This window comes from Salminus brasiliensis, chromosome 20, assembly GCF_030463535.1.
Source record: "Salminus brasiliensis chromosome 20, fSalBra1.hap2, whole genome shotgun sequence".
NCBI lineage: Eukaryota > Metazoa > Chordata > Actinopteri > Characiformes > Bryconidae > Salminus > Salminus brasiliensis.
Genome location: NC_132897.1, coordinates 18,950,223 through 18,972,394, shown reverse-complemented (window position 1 = coordinate 18,972,394; position 22,172 = coordinate 18,950,223). Strand labels below are relative to the sequence as shown.

The 22,172-nt window shown below is 43.4% G+C and overlaps 1 protein-coding gene across 1 annotated transcript in view; it reads left to right on the top strand.

Moving 5' to 3' along the window:
• The window catches only part of kank1a (KN motif and ankyrin repeat domains 1a), a 74,332-nt gene extending 52,965 nt beyond the window's left edge, over positions 1-21,367 (top strand). The window contains exons 4-13 of the mRNA XM_072664967.1: positions 4,272-6,923; positions 10,250-10,399; positions 12,643-12,742; positions 13,332-13,514; positions 14,600-14,687; positions 15,867-16,086; positions 16,741-16,883; positions 18,084-18,284; positions 19,139-19,237; positions 20,169-21,367. Of these exons, the coding sequence (XP_072521068.1) occupies positions 4,272-6,923; positions 10,250-10,399; positions 12,643-12,742; positions 13,332-13,514; positions 14,600-14,687; positions 15,867-16,086; positions 16,741-16,883; positions 18,084-18,284; positions 19,139-19,237; positions 20,169-20,231 (3,899 nt within the window). The 3' untranslated portion in view covers positions 20,232-21,367. The remainder of the gene's footprint in view (positions 1-4,271; positions 6,924-10,249; positions 10,400-12,642; positions 12,743-13,331; positions 13,515-14,599; positions 14,688-15,866; positions 16,087-16,740; positions 16,884-18,083; positions 18,285-19,138; positions 19,238-20,168) is intronic.
• The last annotated feature ends 805 nt before the right edge of the window (positions 21,368-22,172 follow it).

Here is a 22,172-nt window from a genome sequence, read left to right as displayed (position 1 = left end):
GTTTATATTCCTCCCACATTGTGCATTGGGGCACTTATCAAGGCCAAACATTCCTGTCTGCATTTTATTTTTACTGCAAACACTTGGAGGATTCCACTGCCCAAGGTGACTTAAATGCTCTCTTAAAAAAAGACCCACAGATTTTAGTGACTGTGGAGCTGAAAACATGGTCCAATGGAAGAATTGAGATTTGGTTTACCACAAAACATCTGGAAACTGTGGTGCGCTGCATGGTTTCAGACCTGAACAAACAAAACAATGAAGTGCTTGTTAGTTCCAACATGTACTAAACCAGAAGATCAGAATGCAGCAAGGGTTTTTTAATAGGTCTTTATGGAAGAGTGAAGTATTTAATTGACCGCTCATAATGCAAACGTTTGTATATATGGTGGAGCTAAAGGCTGGGTAGCTGTTTTGCTGCAGTAGCAGCAGATTGGTGGCCTCTTTTTAACCCAGATCAATCCAAGTATGTTCAGTTTGCTTTGCAAGCATTGCACTGGAGCTGCAAGGCAAATATAACTAACGTAATAGATCATATCTGATTAGTATTGTGCAAGGTGCATGTCAAAGTGGACTTGTTTATGTGGTTTCCAACAGCTTGTGTAGCAAAAATGGCAGTAGTTTGTCTGTGCATTTGTCCGTTTTCATAGATTACTGTATCATACAGTGTCAGAAACCGCATAACCAAGTTTATTTGAGATTACTTGGCAATTTGCCATGGGATGAGGACTCGAGTTTGACATATAGTTTGCACAACTACTGGATATAAGCTCCCTTTACTTTTTGTTAGCTGTATTCGCTTCCTAGCTCCAGTGTAAAACGTAGAACATGAACTTCAAACATCAAACATGTCTTTGGTTGATTGACTGTATTTGGACTAGAGGCGGACATGTGTAGATTTTTGGCCGGACAATCCCTAGATTCAGCCATATGGCACTGAGAAAAAAAGCTCTATGCCGTATAATACCCAGTTGACAGCGTCGTATCTTATTGTGAGTGCCGTGGGCTCCACTTAGTCTCTGTCTACTCCTCTCTCTGTATGCTGTGCAAAGAACAGCCTGGCAGCCCACAGTGCCAAAGAACGAGGCTGTCTGCACAAGTCTATTTTGAGCTGTTTACTCTCCACTAATGTTGCATTTGCTTCAATTGTGAAGGCACTGGCAAGTCCCAGCCATGACGAGTCACGAATTCATGCTTGTTAACAAAAGCTGAATGAAAACACAGTCGTGTCACTCTCTTACAAAAGCTGGATTCTTGTATAAACATGGTTTTACTGTTGTGGTGGTGATGACCACCAGTGATACCAAGGACGGATGTAGATAATTTAGTTCCTTCATTTTAATTATACCTTATAGTGCCCCAGCAAACAAGTCTGTAATAATTTTTTTTTTGTTTTCATCCCAAGATCCAATTCCCACATAGTAGCTAGGAGTCCTGGGAGGGTGAAAGCTAGCACATGCTTCCACTGAGTCACATGAAGCCAGCCAGCCAGCTTTACGAACTAATGCAATGTCACTGGACAGCTGAACACGCTCGGAGGAGAACACTATCTGCCAGTTGTGTTACGGTATCCTACAGACACCCCACCGGATAGGTAGGGGGACTGGGCAATCTCCCGATAATGGCGACCAGCGCTTAGACAGCTGGGCCCCTTGGTAGGCCTGATTTCTTTTTTTTAGATGAATAGTAAAGTCAGTAATGCTAATGTTGCTAACAATGAATTGAAATGAAAGATGATAGTCAACGGTTAGCATTATGAAAGGACATTGTGCTCATCGGCCGGCCCTTTTATTGTTAGCAACAATAGCATGTGCTTTTCCTTTAAGCTTAGTAATTGACTTCCTCTCGTATCCACCCACACAGGACTCTTTAGGCAGATACCGTGTTTGTTCACAAACAGCTCAATGATGACACCGTCGTGCCGCTCTGTCTGGTGTGTTTGTTAATCCAGTTAAAGCTATCATCGGGGTCAGCTCTTTCAGCAGTTCTATTGGCTGATGACTTTTGCATCAGCCAGCCTTGTTCTAAAGAGTGGGATAGCCACTCTCTGCTTTGTCAGAAGGACTGTGCCTTGAAGCAAAGCACCTGAGGCAACCTGTTCAGCCGACAGGTGAGGACAGACAGTTTTTTAATGAATATTTTTATCCAAATATCTTAAAGCGACTCTGTGTGTGTGTCTTCTTGGCATGTTTGAGTTCAGGTAAAATTTAACCCCACACGTACTGTTCAAATTGTCGGTGGCCATTCTTTTCATACTCAACAAATTGGTTATTATGTGACTGTTTACGTCCCCCTGTCCCAGGAAGAAGACTAAGAGAGGTATCTGTGTTCGTCCGAAGCTACTGGTTTGTGTAATTCTAGACCGGACAGGGCGACGGTGGATTTATTCTTGTCTCGCCCATTCCTTTCATTGGCTCCCTCTGTGGGAGCTCCCTCTGTGTCGCAGGTTTACGACCTCTCAGCTTTGCACACAGTGAGGTCAGAGCTCAGCTGCCCAGGGATTCTTCTTCCTCGTACCAGACTGCCCCATGTCACGCTCCGTGACTTGTCTCTCTGACTAGTAACTGTAATCATTGTAGATACAAGCTGACGCTTGTTGCTGTACTTGTACTGTAAAATGACTTTTTTGTAGAAGAGGTTGAATGGGCGTTTTACAAAGTGAGCAGGTGGCTTTATAAAATAAAAACAAATGACTCACTTGACTGTATTTAGACTTCATTTGACAGTGACTATGTCCCTGGCACTACTGAGTACTATTTCAATACTACCTGTATTGAAACAGTTCTGCGCTTATTTAGCTGTTTACTTATTTCTCTGTCTATCGTGGGATTGAGAAACAAGGCTGTAAAAAGCAAAGGCTTGAGCAAGGGCTTCCCTGTTTGAGGAGTCTGTAAAGCATTTTGAAGAAAGCTTTGGAGAAAAGCCGAGGCAGAAGAAACAGTGAAAGTGGCTTGTGATTGGTGGAGGTGGCCAGCCTATGACGAACTGAGTGGAGCCTGGCTAAGTTTACACCAATAGTGGAATTTTTCCCCTTATGGAGTGAAGGTTGAGAAAGTGCTCGCTGTGTGAGGGGAGCTTGCCTGCAGCTTGTTCTGCTTATTACCGCCTGCTGAAGCCTGCACGAGAGTGAGGGTCTGCGAAGGAACTGCTGTTTCACTCGCGGTAAGTGGAGCTCGAACAACAAGGATTAGATAACCAGAAGACTTGGCTTCCTTGAATTCTTTCTCAGTTTAAAAACTCTGTGGCGAGCTTTCCTGAAGCCTTCATAACCCTGATGTAAACTTTTCAGACATTTTTACTTCCTTTTAAGCAGCGCACGCCGAGAGCTTGTCTTGATGTTCGGCACATAATTCTTAATACACTGCGGATGGTCTTTAAATGGTCTGGAAAGTTGCTTAGCTCCTGGTGGGTTGATCTATAACTCATGGCAGGAATTCTCTGTCTCTAGTGTGGAATTTGGAATGTGATATAAGTGTTGTTGATGGATACTCCTTGGCTCCCTGCTGAAGGAAAAATTATTTTTGCATTTTTTCCCCTCCTTGGTAGAGGCATTCCTCATTCCTTAAAAGAGGTTTTTTGTTGCCAGACGTATACAGGAACCTGGAAAAAGTGTTTGTTCTCAATGTTTTCCCCCAACCCCTCCTCCTGCTCACCCTAGCCCTGCCAATAGGCTGAAAAACATGGTCCTACATTGATCTGTAGCTCCATCCATGCTGATTGCTTAAGCTGTATCCCAAGGCCATTCTGACAAGAAATCTGGGTTGGGAAAGAGGGAACATTAAACTAGACCAAAAGGAAAACTTGTGTTTCTTGAAGACATGACTGTGATGTGATCGTTTCATCACTAGTTCCTAGTCTTGACTGATGCCGGCAGTCTTCCTGACACTGATTAAACGCTCAACACGTTTGTACCCGCTTAAGAAGAAGATTGGTGGTCTGTTGCCGCAGACACAATAATGCTCGGCATTTGTTTTCACACGTGTCGACAGTTGTCTCATTTCATTCAATAAAAAGTTAATAGTCACTTTTGAGAGTGGTTAACCATCTGGGTTTTTTTGTGTTAATGGTAAACAGCATGGAAAGAATCAGTTGTTGTTTTTTTGATCTGATACAGCTTTAACTTCTAAGGTGCTTTGGTTCATTATGCAAAATTAAAAGACATTTGCTCCAGTAAATAGTCTTTTTAAAAAATGGCTTTTCCTGTTGTGGATTTTTAGGATGCAGTTCTGATTTTCCTTTTTTTCTGTCTGTCTCTGTCTTGCTCGCAACAGAAAAAGATGAAGAGGACAAGGACTCTGTGGCCCCCTATTATTTGGAAACCCCCTACGGTTATCAGCTAGACCTGGACTTTCTAAAGTATGTGGATGACATAGAAAGAGGAAACACCATCAAGAAGCTGAACATTCAGAGGAAACCCAAAGTGGCCAGATGTGCGCCTCCTCCTCAGAGTGGTGGTCAGACTGAGTGGACGTCTACCGACTCCTTGTCCTCCTCCAACAGTGATGAAAGCAAGCAGTCGCTGGTGTACTTTACAACTCGGAACCAGCTTTCCTCCCTGGGCCATATTGCCCAAGTCCATGAGCCCCCCCAGGCCTTTGTGAACGTTCTTGAGGCCAAGCAGCAGCAGCTGCTGCCGCCACCCTCGCCCCGCCTGCCTCGCCACAACCCCCAGGTGGAGAAAACACTGATGGAGACACGGAGGCGGCTGGAACAAGAGCGGCTACTCATGCAGCCACCAGCGAGCGAGCCGCCCAGGAGGCGGCTGGCCAGCTTTGGAGGAATGGGTTCCAGCAGCTCCCTGTCATCTTACGGTGGCTCATATGGGCCAAGCCAGATTTCACCCGGTTCAAATAGTCTGCAGCATAACGGACATCTGGCTAATGGCGAGTACAACCTCTATTTAACCTCCTCCATGGGGAGCTCCATACGTCACAGCCCACTCAGCTCAGGCATGACGACGCCGGTCACCAACATTAGCCCATTGCACCTACAGAATATCCGAGACCAGATGATGGTGGCGCTGAAACGACTTAAAGAGCTGGAAGAGCAGGTGAAGACCATCCCAATCCTTCAAGTCAAAATCTCAGTTTTGCAGGAAGAAAAGAGGCAGCTGGTGTCGCAGTTGAAGAACCCAAAGCTTGCTGGTCAGGGTCAACCTGGGGGCTTTCGGAAGCGTTCATACAGCGTGGGCAGCGCTGACCAGTACGAGCCAGTGGCCCAGCTTCAGTCAGGCTCAGAGTTACACATTGACGAGTCTGGGAATGTGGAACAGAGTTCCCAAAGGCTACAAGAGTTCCGGCAACTGACAGCTGAGGTGCAAGCTTTGGAGAAGAAGATCCTGGACAGCAATGAGGAACCAAATGGAGCGCAGCACAGCACAAACCAAAATGCTTTGCAAAGGCAGTGGAACCGTGAAAGCAAATCCATTGGTGTTGGTGCAGATGAAAACATGAATGATGTGGTGATCTATCGGAGGTCGCCAGGAAGGAACAAGGATGTCTGTGTAGGGACTGAGTACAAGACAAGGAGCACTGGAGTTGGGGTGACTGAGGCCATGCTGGGCATGAGCAGTGAGGCTGAGGCTGAAATAGAGTTGCAGCACCAGACCATCGAGGCCTTAAAGGAGAAGATTTACAGATTAGAGGTACAGCTGAAGGAGACCACTCATGAGATGGAGATGGGCAAGCTCAAGCTGGAACTCCAGGTGGCTGGCTCAAGGAAGAAAGCTGATAAGGGTTCAATGGCTAGGCCTGAGATGTATAGCACTTCAGTGGAGGCCAAGGTCTCCACACAGAGTCAAGGGGTCGGGAACCATGCTGAATTTAGTGACATCGGTACAGGCCATGTCTCACAAACACACACTGTAGGTGTCTCTTGTAGCCCAGATTTGAGGCATGTTGCTGTGGGTCCAGAGTTGCCAATGGAGAGGTGGATTGTTAAAGAACGTGTGGAAGTGCAAGACCAGTGTGTCGGAAAAGAAGTCATATTGTGCCACCAGAAGGTCGGAGTAGAGTTAAGTATATGTGAAATGGGAGTCAACACGGAATTGACCGTGGAAAGTTTAGGACTTTGCAAGACAGAGCCTGAACAGGCAAAGGAGTACAGGTCCATTGGATGTGGAGATTGCTCAGTGGATGTTTTGGTTAGTCCCATTAAGGAGCTGTTGTCCCAGGGCACAGCAACTGATGTGGTCAGCAAAATGGACTCAGCTGTGATGGTTATGCCCACAGTGCACTCTCAGCATACGAACACAGAAGTGAAGACCTCTGTTGGTAAGTGTACCAACACTGAGAGTGTCATTCACATTGATTCCTGCACCAACACTCATTCAAACTCGAAAGACAAGCAAACCAGCACTGTACCATTGGAAACTCGTACAGTTGCTGTTGGTGAAGGTCTCGTAAAAGACGTCCAGGCCACAGTAAAGACCCGCTCCGTTGCAGTGGGTACCACGGCGTCAGAAGACCCTACTGAGAAGATGACCTCTACCAAAACCAAAGAGAGTGGGGTTGGCCATGCTAGTGTACATGAGAACTTTTTGGTGGGTCTCAAGACACGGAACATAGCATGTGGCCCCTCTCAACCCCTTAACCAAGCTAGTGAAAAGAGTACCGCGATGGGACAAATGGTTACAGCAGAGAGTCTGCAGTTGCAGGCCAAGGCTGGATGTGGGGTAAGCTTGGACCACTACATTGAGAGAGTACAGAAGCTCCTACAGGAGCAGCAGATGTTGCTGGCTGAGAACTACAGCGAGCTGGCAGATGCCTTCGGTCCACCTCAGCAGTCACAGTTCAGCACCATCAACAGTGAGTTGGTGACCACCTTATCATCCATTAACTCGGTGATGAAGTATGGCAGCCTTGAAGACCTCCACACCCTGGACCTCCGGAATCTACAAACAGACTCTGGCAATGTCAGAAAAGGTGAGCCATGTTCTGTATTAAATAGGGATGCACTTAGCTTAGCGTTTTATGGTTGATTATGATGTCTTACAGGAAGAATGACAATTGTTGGATCAATTTTAATGAGACATTTTTTTTAAGCAAAACTCGCGACATTTGATCAACATTGCAAGTTCGATCCCGGTGATGCCACAGCCATCCATAAGCAAGCCTAAAAATGCATCATTTGCTCTCTATAAATGGATAGGATGGCCCTCTCTCTCCTCTCCATCACTCACTGTGATGCTAACTAGTGTGGGCATCTGTCAGCTAATGCAACAGAATTGCCGGTTTGAGATCGCAAGATTAGCTGTGTGGTAGAAGCACATGTTAGCCTTCACCTCACAGCTGGGAATTAACAGTGACTAAACTGAGGAGAATGGAGGGACCCTCGCTATCCATACTAGCTCACTAACACCTCAAATACTCTCAAAGCGATGTCGGCTGGAACAGGCGCTTGTTAGCTGGTGCAGTAGAGCTGGGGATCTGAGGCTTTCTGTGGCGGTTGCCTGGTGATGCCGCAAGTTTTGCATGTATCCCAGGATACAAAAAAAATCCTTATAGGCTAAAAATACTGCATAATTTGTATTCATGTTTCCCTGTTTTACCTGCTTAGACTTGTACAATATGGGAAACATGGTTATGTTCACAAAGTCTGAGATATGACCATTGGGGTCTTCGCAACAGATGTAGTGTAAAGTATAGAGTAAACTGTTAGATATATATAATATTATTATATAATATAATAATAATAAGTAATGAGTAACAAGAGTAACAATAGTAATGATGGTCAGTGGCACACTCAACAACTAAATAAACTCTGCATACAGGTGTTTCACACTCACAAACATGCTCAATTATTAACATTTACAAAACCCTGCGTCCCCAGATGAATGATGGCCGATATATGTGCATCAATTTGTGTGTGTGTATATATATTGAATCATGCGCTGGGCCAACAGATATAGACTGGTGTTTCTGGTTTCTACCTTCCTAGGAGTGTCATTCACACAAACATGTTCATGCATAAACAAAGAGCACTGTTTAAATCTGGCAGCCCTGTGCGTGGCTGTGATCCATGAGCTATTTTTACTCTCTGGACCCCAGTTCCAGTTCTTGTTGAGCGTGTGGTAGAAGCTAAACGTGGGGTTCACTCTGTGCCTGTGTGTTCACTGAGGCTTGATGGGATCCGACAGGCCAAAGTTATCTCTGACCCCAAAAAAAATGCATGGGGCCTTTGGCTATCAACCAACGATGAGCTCATCTCTTTTGAGAGGCAGCAGCTTGCACTAAATGGCGAGTTTGTTGTTCCTGCTAATGCTGATTCACAGCTCTTCACTGTTATGCAACAGACAGTAGCATTGTGAGGAGATAAGACCAACACATGGAGAGCAGGAATTATTTTTTTCTTTTACCCTGATAATTAACAAATTGTGAACATTTGAGAGGACACTCTATAAGTAGGTTGAGGTATTTGGAGTGTTCTGTGATGTCCTGAGCTTTGGCAGATCACTGATAATAGTTGATGGAAGAAGAAAACGTACGTTCTTCCTCGTTAAATGATGAATCGGTCTGAGTAAACATTCATTACTGCCAGTTCTGCTGTGTGAATTAGATTAAAAAGTACTACTATCTACTTCGCCACTCTGTATGAGCGATGCCTCAGTACAACACAGTGCATCATTGTCTATCCTAGTCTAGGATAATCTAATTTGACTGCTTGTAAAGTGGGCTAAATGCTGTAATTGAGGGTCAATCATTCTTGGTGGCTCTCGCTAGCCCCACAGTTAGCCTTTTCTTTCGACATGCCACCCTTTGGGCCCCAAATACTCAATGTCCTGAAGCTATAAATAAGCAACCGCTTCGGCTGCTTCACTTTGCGAAAACTTTCAAGGTGAACAAAAAATACTTGTGGTAGATAGCTGTTTAAACTTGCTGCCAAGACTTAAGTATTCCCATCTTTGCTGCTGACTGATTTGGCCCAGGATAAGTGAAAAGATCTGGTCAGGTGTTCTTAACATCAGACGCATTCTCTGAGAACTGTTTGCTTTAGCTACTATTACTGAAGAAGAAAAAAGAACTTTCTTCACAGGCAAACATCTCAGGTTACCTTCAGGAATGGTTGGAAAATGTAAAAGTCGAGAACCCGTGCATTAGCACAGCATCAGATCTAATCCTAAATTATGGCAGTTGAAATGTGATTGGATTAGTCCATTATCAAAAGAATTTAAAAAATGATTTACAATGCTGTTGACCAGGCCTACACATAAATGTCTACTTTCCTGCAGACCTTAAATCCAGTCTGTTTCATTCCATCTAATTACTTCCTGCGAACAGGATTGATTAGGTAAATGAGGCACGCTATATATATGGACAGAAGTATTGGGACACCTGCTCATTCATTGTTTCTTCCGAATTCAAGGGTATTGATTGTTCATCTCAGAGTCCCAGGTCATGCTGCCTGCCATCAGCAGCCAGAGACAGCAAGCACAATTGGCCTCACTTTCTCTCCTCATCACTTCAGTGCGATGCTGGCTAGCACGCTAGCCTGGTCTGCTAGCCAGAGTTTGGGTACCTGATGCTTTGGTTGCCCAGTGATGGAGGCATGTGTCAGTTCTCACTCTCCCCTCCCAGGATGTTGATCGCCAGCCTACCTCATTCCCAACTTCCCAACTCATCCCAAAAGTATTGGGTTGAGCACCAACCATCATTCCAGAGAACACAGTTCCACTGCTTCACAGCTCAATGCTGGGAGCCTTTACACCCCTCTAGCCCACGCTTGGCATTAGGCAGGTTGCCAATAGGTTCACGTCTAGTTCTATTCTGTTGGCAGTACTTCTCAGGCTTTAGGAGTGTTATGCTGCTGCAGGAAATACACATAAGTATTCCTTTTCACAAGTGCTGGCTTGTCAGTCTAAAAATATCTTGTGTTTTACGTCCCTATGTAAACACTTGGTAAAAACCATACGTAGACAATATGTGTCTCAGCTTGTGCTGGGCGTTATTATTATGGTAGTGCGTAACTGTGTTTGTCTGTCTGGAACAGCTAGAGCTGGTAATGTGTATATGACAACTGTGCATTCTTCTTTTTTTTGCCAAGGAATGTGTGTTTATGGCTGTTTAAAGCTATAGCTGTTATGTTTAGCTTTGTATTTTGCTCTTTTGTTGCTTTGTTGATATATTGCAGTGTAGACGTGCATGCTTAGTGCGTCATCATTTATACTACGCTGCAGCCTAGACCTTTTTTCCTTCTCGTCATTTCAGCCTCTGTCTGCCATGCTTACTTACTCACTCTGTCCTCTGAATAGATACCCAGATTGCAAGCTCCCAGTTGCTCAGTGTGAGGACTGAAGCCACTCGCACAGAGACGGTGCATGTCGAGGACCCCGTAACCCACGAGCAGAGCATGGCTGCACAGAAGAGTCGCATGGACCAGCAGATGTCCACTGCTCTGCATGGTAAAATATTCACTCACTTATCAAACATTGTGCATTAAAGAAAGCGCTGAATTAAACTGTATTAACACCAGGGGAGAGAGCACCATCTACCCATCTAATTGTGCTCTCTTGTACCCAGGCCACCGATGGCAAAGGGGCATGGCTTAGGATTTGAACTTGTGACCCCTGGTCCACAGTGGTAGCACATTACGCCGCTGAGCTAACCTCTAATGGATTTAAACAAGCACTAAATGCATTTTTTTTAGCACAATTAGCATTGCTAAGAACTGGGAGGATTGTATTGTTATATGGTCAAAATATAGCATGGAATACAGCAGTCCAGAACATGAGATATACATTTTATCCATCCATCCATCCATCTTCTTGTCCTCTTCTTCCTGGACTGGTTAGCTCACCCAGCACAAGGCAGGAATACCCCCTAAACATGCCATCAGTCAACCACAGTACACATTTTATATACTTCATAAATTGTTTTTACTAATAATTGCCAGCATAGCAAAGCTGTTTTAACACATGGGATACGAGATGGCATAAACACACATTCACAGACCAGTGTCTCTGAGGCACATTTTCATAAGTTAACAAGGCGCTCTAGGTTTATTTTGAAATGGAGAATGAAAACAGTGTAATGGTCACAATGGTCACATCTGCAGTGCCATTGTTTAGACTGCGGTATGCTAGTCGCCTTTTGTCAAAATCGGCACACTTAAGTGTAAGAGCATGTTCAGAAGGCATGTAACGTATCTTAGGGGTTCTGTATTCTCTAGAAAGACTGACTCTGTAAGTTCCTCTGGCACTTGTTTCACAATAAAGATCAACTATAAATGATTTCTCGATCTGCGCTTCTGTCAACGTAGAGCGGCCTGAGTAGTCTTAACTGTTGTGTGTCTGTGTTTGGTGAACAGATTAGCGCTGCAGGCCACAGAGCTCTGTTCTCACCTGTCAAAATAGAGGAAACATGGGTAACGAATGCTTTTGCCATATACGTATGCAGATAGAGGAGGAGAGAGGCAGACTAAGCCTACATGTGTAAGGCATGTTCTGGCAGTTCACAGAACTGTTCTTTTTTTGTGCTCTGTGGAGAGAGGCGGAGGTCCTCTTTGGTATTTGGCAGCACAGAGCCTGTAGTTAAAATGTTTGGGATAGCTTTGGGTTTGGGACAAGTTGCTATGCCCTGAAATCAGACTTCTTTTTTTTTTGCTGTTTGCTTTTAATCTCTTGTTTTTAATCAATAACCCTAAAGTTATAAAGCATTCCTATCATTGTTGTTGTTGTTGGAGCATTCCTATATGAAGTAATGTGGGTTGTGGGAATCTGATGTTTACTGTTTGGCCTGTCATCATACCTTTTGATTCATTAAAATGATTCAGTTGTTTTCGGTATGTTCTGAAGAATGGCGGTTTCCCAGAGCACTGTGTCAACTAAGAAGGCGACTTGGCACAGTGCAGCTCATGGTCTTGATTAGTGGTTATTGGTCAGTGGAAATGTTGAGGAAACTTGCTCATTTCCTTGCAATGCCAGTAAAATGTGTAGGGTTCGCTTTGCATGCCAAGCAAGATTGTCAAGTGTTGACAGCTGGTTCCTATCAGATGCTGGTATCAGATTATTGGTGTGTTTCTTGTGCAGCTCAGCGGTGTGCTCCACCTTGTGGCTTAGGGAAAAATGTGGTTTACAGCCCGCCAGATGCTTTTGCATATCAGCGCTGTCCAGGCAAAACCATGCATTTCCAAAAATGGTCTCTTTATTAGAGAGTTTTATTTTGCCTTTTTTTCCCCCCAAAACAGTTTGGAGTGATTTTGTGTGAAATGCGCAGTTCTAGAGAAACTTACCAAATCTGAATTTTTTCACAGTGGTGGTGATGGGGAAACAGACGTCTGAAGAATTTAATGCCTCTTAAAGCTTTCTCACAAAAAAGTGTCTGTATTAAATGGGGATGAATTTCTGACTCTTATCATTATCAAAATTTGAAAATCAAATAAAATTACAACCCCTGCTTCCTGGCACTACTGTGAATGCTTTCAAACAAACAACTTTGAGCAACTTCAAAAAAAAAAAAATTAGAAGTTAATTTCAGTTTTTTTGACCATTAATGCACAACTTAAAGGAGAACTACGGGAAATGGAAATGCATATTGATGATTAATAAGTAAAGATGATAATGAAACATGGTGTGATCTGTGAACCTTAAAACCTTCTGTCGTGCTGTTTGAATGCCCAAATTTATCCGTCTTGTTTTTCCTGTAGGTGGTCAGAGCGCCCTGAAATCCATTATGAAGAAGAAAGATGGCCGTCAGGGGACCAACGGCACCAAAAAGAACCTGCAGTTTGTTGGAGTAAATGGAGGGTAGGGCTTAAATCTCAAGTCTTATCTCAAGTCTTAATTCAGGCTGTAACCCAATTCATGCTGGTTTGTGTTTACCTATTGAGGTACAGTAATGCAGGCGATCACTGACTGAGGATTGAAGCCAGTGTGAGTCTGTTATGTCTGTACTTATTGTGAAGGATATTTAGAGTTGCTTGAACCTACAGCTCCCGCAGTTAATAGTCTAGTAGTTCTGTTCAAAATGATCTTGTGGAAATTATGAGACATGAGGTGGAAGGTCTGCTCCATCACCCAGTGTATTTTCTGTTTCTTTTTCACTCCCATACTGTCCCATGTGCACAGCATTGGTGTTGACTAAGTGCTTGTCACATAACGCTGACATAAACGTCCAGACTGAGCTGTTTCACTCCAGGCAGTCTGAGGTCATTTTTTTGTGGAAATTGCACAGATGTTATAGCCTCTATGAACTGGCTAGTCAGTTCAGAGCCTCCTCTGGTAAACCCTCTCCAGCATGAATAGTTTTTTAGTGCAATCTGGAGATGATGATTATGATGATGTTTTGGTATAAGCACTGTACCTTCACTTTCCACATCAACTGCTGTTCCTCCAGGTATGAGACAACATCAAGTGATGACTCCAGCTCTGAGGAGAGCAGCTCCTCAGGCTCTGAAGAAGACGAGGAGGAGAAAGAGAGGGTGGGAAGTGTGAAGGAGAAGTTCAACAATGAGGGAGCAGTGGATGTGGAAAGAGACGTAGACGATTTGGGCCAGGATATGCACGAGACAAGAGAGAGGTACAGTAAACTGTGAAGTTTCAGCTGAAAGACCCAGAGTGTTGTTTATGAATGTGTGTCTTTGTCTTTGTGTCTGTGTATAGCAATGTCTGCGTGGCTGTGTGACCGTGAATATGAGTGGATGAATTCGGGAATATCTGTGTGACCACACAAGTGAAATATTGTGAGCTATTGTGGAACTGAAGGCAAATTAACTAAAAATTAATTGAGGCAAAAGTTTGATCTTTAGAGCAATGCGGTGGAACCAGTTTTGGTTCTGTAGAGAACCTTTCCATAGAACTTCTATAGAACTTCCATAATGTAAAGCAGATTTCCCAATCCTGGTCGTGGTGGTGTACCATGCTGTATGGCAGTGGAGAGCTAACCGTAGTTGTGCTACAAGCATGACCCCAAGGCAGCCTCCATCAACACATATTCCTAGCTGTTGCTGGCCTTAGACAGGTGTGCCTGGAAGCAGAAGGTGAAGAAAGGTCTTGCCAGGTATGAGACCATCTTAATGGAAGAAGCAGAAGCCTGCAGGAAGGTCTGTGCTCACAGGAATTCTGCTCCACATTCCACAGTCCACTTGGAGCGCAAACCCATCTTCCCCTGGGATTGACGGCTGCCTAGAACATAATTTAAATCTGGTATTCCTATCCTAGGCCTGGTGACCTACCACTGTGTAAAGCAGTGGTCACCAACCCTGCTTTTGTGAATCTAGTTCCCTGCAGAATTTAGCTTCAACCCTGCCTACATTTAAAGGTGAACTCTACAGGAAGGCAGAGCTTCGGGAGGAAGATTGCTGACCAGGGCTGTATTTTCTTAAACTCTTCTCAGTCACATCTAACCATGGTATGAAGGCTATAAGGGCATCTGAAAATTAAATCCAGGTGTGTTGGATCACCACGTCCAGGATTAAACACCCCATAAACAACATATCTACTGAAACTATATCTACCACTGTCTTATTTTAGCTGTCCCTGAACAACAGCTCGCACAGGGATGATAAAAGTTGATGAGTAGAGAGTGTTCACAGAAGTGGAACACTAGATTTGCTGGTCATTTAAGAGTGGTCCATGACGTAGCAATGATGTTTTTTATTTCAGGTACGAGTTAAGTGAGAAGATGCTTTCTGCGTGTAACGTCATGAAAGCCCACCTGAATGACCCCAAGTCCTCATCCAGCAAAGATGTGGTGAGTAAAACAGATGGCCATCCCTCCTGATCTACATAAATCCCATGTATCTACTCCTCATCCACTGTTGGCTCATATTCTTAGAAATATCTGCACGGTCCTACAGAATCTTGTCCTTTTCTAAACACACCAGCTTTATTCACCACTATCAGCAGGCTTGTTGAACAAATGAGGGCTTCAAATCAAATTAGAGTTTTGGATGGTTCTTTGTGCCCTGCTTCACCGTGCCTGAGGCAGGAAGGGGGTGTTGGCTCCTTTGTGGCTAACACGGTGTAAAAGAATGCTGCAGCAACAGCGGGCAGGGCTGACTTGAAAGATCAAGTTTTGAGCCACATCCAGCTGTGTGCTGGCAGGGTTACGGAGTCCAGCCTGAACCCAAAGCCATCGCTGCCTGATGTTCTGGCCAAGCAGGAGACGATTTATAAATTTAAGTGGCCTTCATTAGGACTATTAGGGTGCTTTAGGGAAGAGGTAGACTGCTGTAGTTTCTCTGTGCTAGGTTGAATTGTATTGCCTTTAGTTTTGAAATGGTTTGTTTAATGTGTCTTGTAGAAATAAACTAAAACTAATCTGTTTCTTACCCAAGATTGGTTCTATTAGGGAAATTCACAACAGTGGTGTGATATATTTGTATTGGTAAGCCTTATGAATTTCTTGTGTTCAATGTAAGGTTCTAGGAAAACCTTTAAAATGAATATACTGTTTAAAGTACACTGCAAAAATATATAGCTGTACAGGTAGATTATCATTCTCAAAGGTACAGATAGTAGACAGTGTACTTGCAAAGCTAAAACCTGCTCCCTGAGGTCCAGTATTATAAAGGATTACAATATTCGCTTTTCTGAGAGAAAGGTTCATATTTTCATACCTTAACCATTTAAAAATAAAATAATATAGGTACTGAAGATGTACCCTTGAAGGTATCACAGTGATGATACCCCCTGTACCACCCCAGTGATGTTCTTCACACATTTTCATTTACTTTTAAAAACTAAGATATAACTCCTTAGAACATCCAACTATGACCCCAGGAATGCTTAGAGAAGTAAAGGTCCGTCAGGATTTCTTAAGCACATGTAAATCTGTAAATGTAATTAGTTAAGTCCTGATCTCAGCGATGTTTTGTGTCTTGCCAGTATGAAACACTTGACCCCTTCCACCCCAAATGTTTCCACACAGAGGATGTGCATGAACACAGTGCAACATGAGTGGTTCCGCGTGTCCAGTCAGAAGACAGCAGTGGCAGCCATGGTGGAGGATTACCTGAACGCCTTCCGGAACATATCCCCTGCCCTGCTGCAGCACGTAGTCAACATGGCTGACGGCAATGGCAACACCGCCCTCCACTACAGCGTCTCCCATTCTAACTTTCACATTGTCAAGAAGCTGTTGGACGCAGGTGACTTTACTCAGCTTGCCTACAGTGTTTTCTTCACCTTTACTTACCATGCAGTAAATGTTAAAGCTTTGGTTTGAACTAGCTTTAGGAGGGCTGCAAGAGAAGGTCAAAGCTCCGGGTTAAGCAGGCTTTAGAAGTGCTGCAGGAGAAGGTTAAAGCTCTGGTTAAACAGGCTTCAGGAGTGTTGGAAGAGACATCAAGTTAAAAGACCTACATAAATAATTGCTAGTCCTTCACTTCCACATTACTTAAGAAACCCCTCTTCATATTACTCTAGCTCTTTTCACCTACTGCTTGTGTGAATGGCCTGTGATGCTGTGCATGATGAGGTGCCAGCACGTCTCTCGGAGAAAAGCCCATTGTCAGCTCCGCTTTGTGTCGCCCCACTCTGACACCCTGTGTTCTGAAAGAGGCCCCCATTGTCCCCATTGTCCGCGCTCATTCTCCGAGCCTGGCCCCACGGCCAGTCAATTAAACACTGCTTTAGCCCTACTCCTCTTCCTCATCCCAAAGCTGTGCTGTCTCAATAGCATGCATGTAGAGTGTCTCCCCTTCTTGAAGGCTAACAAAGGAAGCCCTTCTTCCAGGTCCACTGACTTGAAGGGTGGGCTCTGGACCCTCTCTGATCTTCCGTTTCCCTCTCTTTTATCGCAGATGTCTGCAACGTCAATCAGCAGAACAAGGCAGGCTACACTCCCATCATGCTTGCCGCGTTAGCCGCAGTGGAGGCTCCTAAAGACATGAGGGTGGTGGAGGAACTGTTCAGCAAAGGGGACGTCAACTCAAAAGCCAGCCAGGTTACTGTGACCCCATATTCCCATTTGAACTTTAAACATGAACACTGTTGAGGCTCATTTATACTCTTTTTACTTTGTTAAAATGAACATGTCTTTATCAAATGATGCAACAGTCACTGCCCTCATACCTCGTCTTTTACGCCTGCATGGACGTTGAGGGAAATGCATCCACTAGAGGGCAGTTCAACATCCATGACTAACATGGTGACTGTGGAGAAGGTTGTGATAATGTTCGTACTACAAGAAAGAAAAAAAGCAGTGGAATGAACGATGAACAGGTCCACCATAATTCTTGTCTGCCTGAGTTTCTTCTTCATTGAGTCCATATGGCAGTGGTCTTGTCTCACTTGAACTATTGGATACCCTGCCCCCACCATTTCCAGTGGTACTGCTTTATTCCGCCAGAATCTGTAAGCTTTCAGAGACTGTGCATAACTTTACTTTGAGCATAACTGAGCCTTTAAACTAACTCTAAACTCAGCAACCTTTAATACAATCTTTGGAAGCAATTGTTGCAAGGTTGGTCAGCACTAAATCTCATTAGACAATGTTAGACAATCTTTAAATCTTGTCCAGCCTTGCAGTAGTTAATACAGAACTACTCACGGCTAGCATTGCTAGCAAGAAGTGAAAGCCAGTAGCCTACCAACCGTCTTGCATTTAAACTTTTTTTAAAATGTTCCCCAAGTGTAGAATTAATTGATTTAAAGTGCTGTATTGGATGAAAGAAATGGTTTGAAGGTTTATATGGAACTATATAGAACCCGCATGAATGGATGGATTTGGTGTATATAGATAATTGTGGCTGTTGCACAAAAACCTTGGCGTTATTTTTGCTGTTTTGCTTTTGACAGCTTTTGGCAGTTGTGGGATAAATAGACCAATGGAAATGCTCCAAAATGACTTGGATTAAAATCTTCTTTCATTGACTTCCATTTAAAGTTAAGAAATCTTTTTTCTCCACCTTTAAAAATGCAAGTTTGGAGATGCCAGGTGTTTGTGTGACAGCACGGTCATGATAATTAACATTGCTGTAATAACTCTTTTTCATAATCGAGCCTGATCATTTAGAGCTATAGATAAGTTAGAGCTAGGTGCTTATGAAATCAGTATGTCTGGTCAAGCTGAAACTCCTAGGCTTTTTATCGGTCTTGTTTACCTGACCTCTCTAACTCTGTTCTCTGCCACTCTGCCCTCCAGGCTGGCCAGACAGGGCTGATGCTGGCAGTCAGCCACGGTCGGATGGACATGGTGAAGGCCCTGCTGGCTTGTGGCGCCGATGTGAACATCCAGGACGATGAGGGCTCCACGGCGCTCATGTGTGCCAGCGAGCATGGCCATGTGGAGATCGTCAAGCTGCTGCTGGCCCAGCCAGGCTGCGATGCCACATTGAGCGACAACGTGAGTAAAGACCAGTTCAGTCGAAAAGTCTTATAGTACCAAAATTTCCTTGTTTTTTTCTCTCCGTATGTTTAACATCCGTAGTTTCAAAACATACTGTTTACTCTCCAGTTCATACAGTCCATATATGGGCACTAAGATGTCACACCCTTGAAAACATTTCTGTAGCTCAGTAGACGGGAGTTATTGGGGCAGAAAATGTGGAAGGAAAATGCAGAATGTTTTAAAGTGGGTTTTTGGACATGTTGGTATACCAACTGGCTAGTGCTAGCTGTCACACTATATGTCCAAATGACTGTGGACACCCCTTTCTAATAAATAAAGCATTCAGCTACTTTCAGTGCACCCTTTGTTGAGACTGATGTGCAAATACACACAGCTTGTTTGGTCCCTGTAGAGAAGTATTGCCAATGGACTAGGGCTCTCTGGTGGAATATTGAGCTGTGGAGCAGTGGAACCGTGCTCTCTAGATTGATGGTGCTCCATCCTATGTTTTTGGGATGAATTGGGGATAAGGTGGGGTGGTGGTCATTCCACCGTCCAGAGCTCAGTAAACACTCCTGTTGCAGAATGCAATCAAATCCTCACAGCGGTGCTCCACCAAAATCTAGTAGAAAGCCTTCCGTAGACAGTAGAAACAGTTACTCCACCAAAAGCATGATCGTTATTAGCTCTTATTTTTAATCCCCTTAATTTCGTAAGGAGCAATGAATGAGCAGCTGTCCCAATACTTTTGTCCAAAGAGTGTATTTGTTTTTAGCAGTTTTGAATAGACGCAATTGTTTATTAAATGTCTCATTTATTTGCAGTTGTTGACTCATGTTGACTGCATGTGTGTGTGCTTGGGTTTGTAGGATGAAAGTACTGCTTTGTCTATTGCTCTGGAAGCTGGACACAAAGACATCGCAGTGTTGCTGTATGCCCATGTCAACTTCTCCAAAGCCCAGTCACCAGTAAGCACCTTCCCTTCTGCCCTTACTCTCATATCCTTACATAAAGGATCATGCAGTTTCATTTAGATTGTTGCCTCCAATGTGCTGATCTTTCAGCCTATATAGTTTGCAGAAGGTATTTGTACCCAAAGATTTTGGTATATATAATTTCAGTGTAGTTCAAGTTTCAGTCAGGAATTGAAACTTTGGAATATTTAACAAAATATAAACCCATCTGAAGATAAATGTAAAAAATTGTTTAAAATGTTTAAAAAATGATTAGCTCAGAAGTCTAATGTGCTTCCACTTTGCTGCCATCAGTGACCAAAGTCAGCAACTGGCCACGCTCTCTCCGGGTGGGTAGTTGGCGCTCTCTGCCCTCATCACTCGTAAAGTGATGTTGACCGGCACAGGCATCTGTTATAGGTGGTGCGGTGTATCTCGTGACCCAGCTCGTAGTAGTCATCTGCCTGGCAAAAACGTATCAGCAGCAGTTCAAAGAGATGCGGTTACTGGCTTTTCATGTTTTGGAGGAGACATGTGTTAAGTCCTTACTCTTCTAGTGTTGGGAGCATTGCTAGTGCTAGGGGGTGCCACAAATGGGTGGGTTAACTGGCAGTACCGATTTGCAGTATGGTAATGTTGTTGAAGTTCACAACTTTCAAATATGAATGAAGTTATAATAAGATTAGATCACCACTTTTGTTGTGAATTCTGGATATTATTTTTTCATTTAAAGGCAAAATAATTTGGCATACAAATTTAATAAACTATTGAACAAAACATCTAAAATAACCTACTTGCGTATGTTATGACAATCAAGTCCACATTATATAACATATTATTGCATATAATGTCCTTAGTGTACTCATATAACAGGTGATTCCCAACATGTGAATGTTAGTGCACTTTTAGCTCAGTGTTATATCAGTATGTCTGTCACTTCCCACAGGGAACGCCTCGGCTTGGCAGGAAGACATCCCCCAGTCCCACCAGACGAGGCATGTTTGATTAGAGAAGCCCCGTGCCTCCCGCAACCTTTCACTGCTGCTATTCCTTATGGTTTATTTGTGCCTAGTGTTTCTATTCTGCAATCCACCAAAACCCCAGCAAAGGACTCGGAACGGACGCCGTTCACCTTCAGCACTTTTTCCTGTCTTCAGTCTCACATCCATGGTCTCTTCTGGTTCAGGATTTCTGCAGAATAGGTGTTTTTGTGTTTTCTGTTTTTTGTTTTGTTGTTTTGTAGAGGACAAAGCCCTGCAACAGCCACAGTGTACCCAAGTTTTCAACTGGAATTTTGAATGGAGCAGACTTTACTTCAAATGTAGATACTGAAGTTTATAATATATAGATATATATATATATATAGATATATACATATATCCATGTTCTCTTTCTGCCATAGAGTTGTCCAAGCTTCTTAAGTTTTGTGTTTTTAAATCACCAATCAATTCCAAGATATGGCCAACGTTGCCTGAACTAAAGCTTTATATTTTAATATTTTAAACCCTGTATATACTTGGCTTTTGCCGCCTAGAGGGTGTAAATCAGTCCCAGTAAACATATGCAACGGGAAAGAAAGGCCGGATTACAAATTATAGACGGTTATTTTAAGCGGTATATATCTAGATTGGACATGGTCCTACTTTTATACATGGCATTTTTATTTAATCACAGTATTTTGGATATTTACTATTACTTCCTAACAGAACACAGACGTTAAATATTTATCGGTTCAAAGTGTTTATTACAGATAATTGCATTTTCATTATATGTAAATGTTTACAGTACATGGATATGGTAGATCTGAGTACCTTTCATTTGGTAAATGAACTTCTATCATAGACTTCATATGGTACTTTTCTCAGTGTTCAAAATTCCAACTTTCCAGTTAATAAACTTTACTAAAAATGACACTGTTTGTCCTCGATCACTGAAATACAGTCTTCTGAACTAAAACATGGTCTAGCTCAGACTCTGTAACTGTGAACTTTAATCAGATGTGTCCGAGAAGGGAAAACACTACGCTGTGCAGGATTGAGGAACTGCCTCCCTCTGCTGGACTCATCCCATTACCACAGCTGCTCTTTGCTTCTCAGTAGGTTGGCTGGGTGCACATTATAAGTCTTCTAAACAATAAAGTTACATTCATCAGGGTGTGGGTGTCTCTGATTTCTGCAGATGTTAGTCAAATACATGGCCATGTTGTCTGGCCTCACAAAACAAACACATTGCACTGTGTTCAATTCTACAGGCTCTCTCTATATTGTATCATTTCCATAGAAAGGTGTTGTTTATAGAATTGGAAGCTCGGGAGCCTACGGTAGTCATGCCCAAGCCAGGCCTCAGCTGGAGGGGTATGAAGCCTCTTAGGCAGTGGACTGTGGAGCAGTGGAACTGGATTTTCTGGAGTCATCATCCAATACTTTTGGGATTAGCTGGAGTGGAGTTTGTGACCCAGAACTAATTACTCCCAGCATCGGTACCTGACCTCACTAATGCTGTGGTGGCTGAATGCCTCACAGCAACTCTCCAACATCTAGATTACAACTAGACTTCCAAGAAGAGCAGGTGTTGTCACTGCAGCAAAAGCAGGGTAGACAAACTCTCTCTTCTCCACAGTCCATTCAGATTTCTCAGGATTCACTGTGATGACTATAAAAGTAACACTATTAGTAATACTATATAAAATTTCACATCTACAGCGGGTGAGATAAGAACACATTGAACGCATCAATTTTTTAAGTAAATATATTTCGTAAGGTGCAACTCAGCAGATGTCTGTGACAACCCATCCAATCCGCACATAGACGTCCCTAAATACAGTCATTATGAGAAAAAGTACTGAAAAACCAGGGAAAGTCATGACAGCAGCTGAAATCTAGCAATAATTAGAAAGCAATCCTACCACTTCAACTGATGGCCTATTAAAAGGGTGTCTCATTACTAAGGT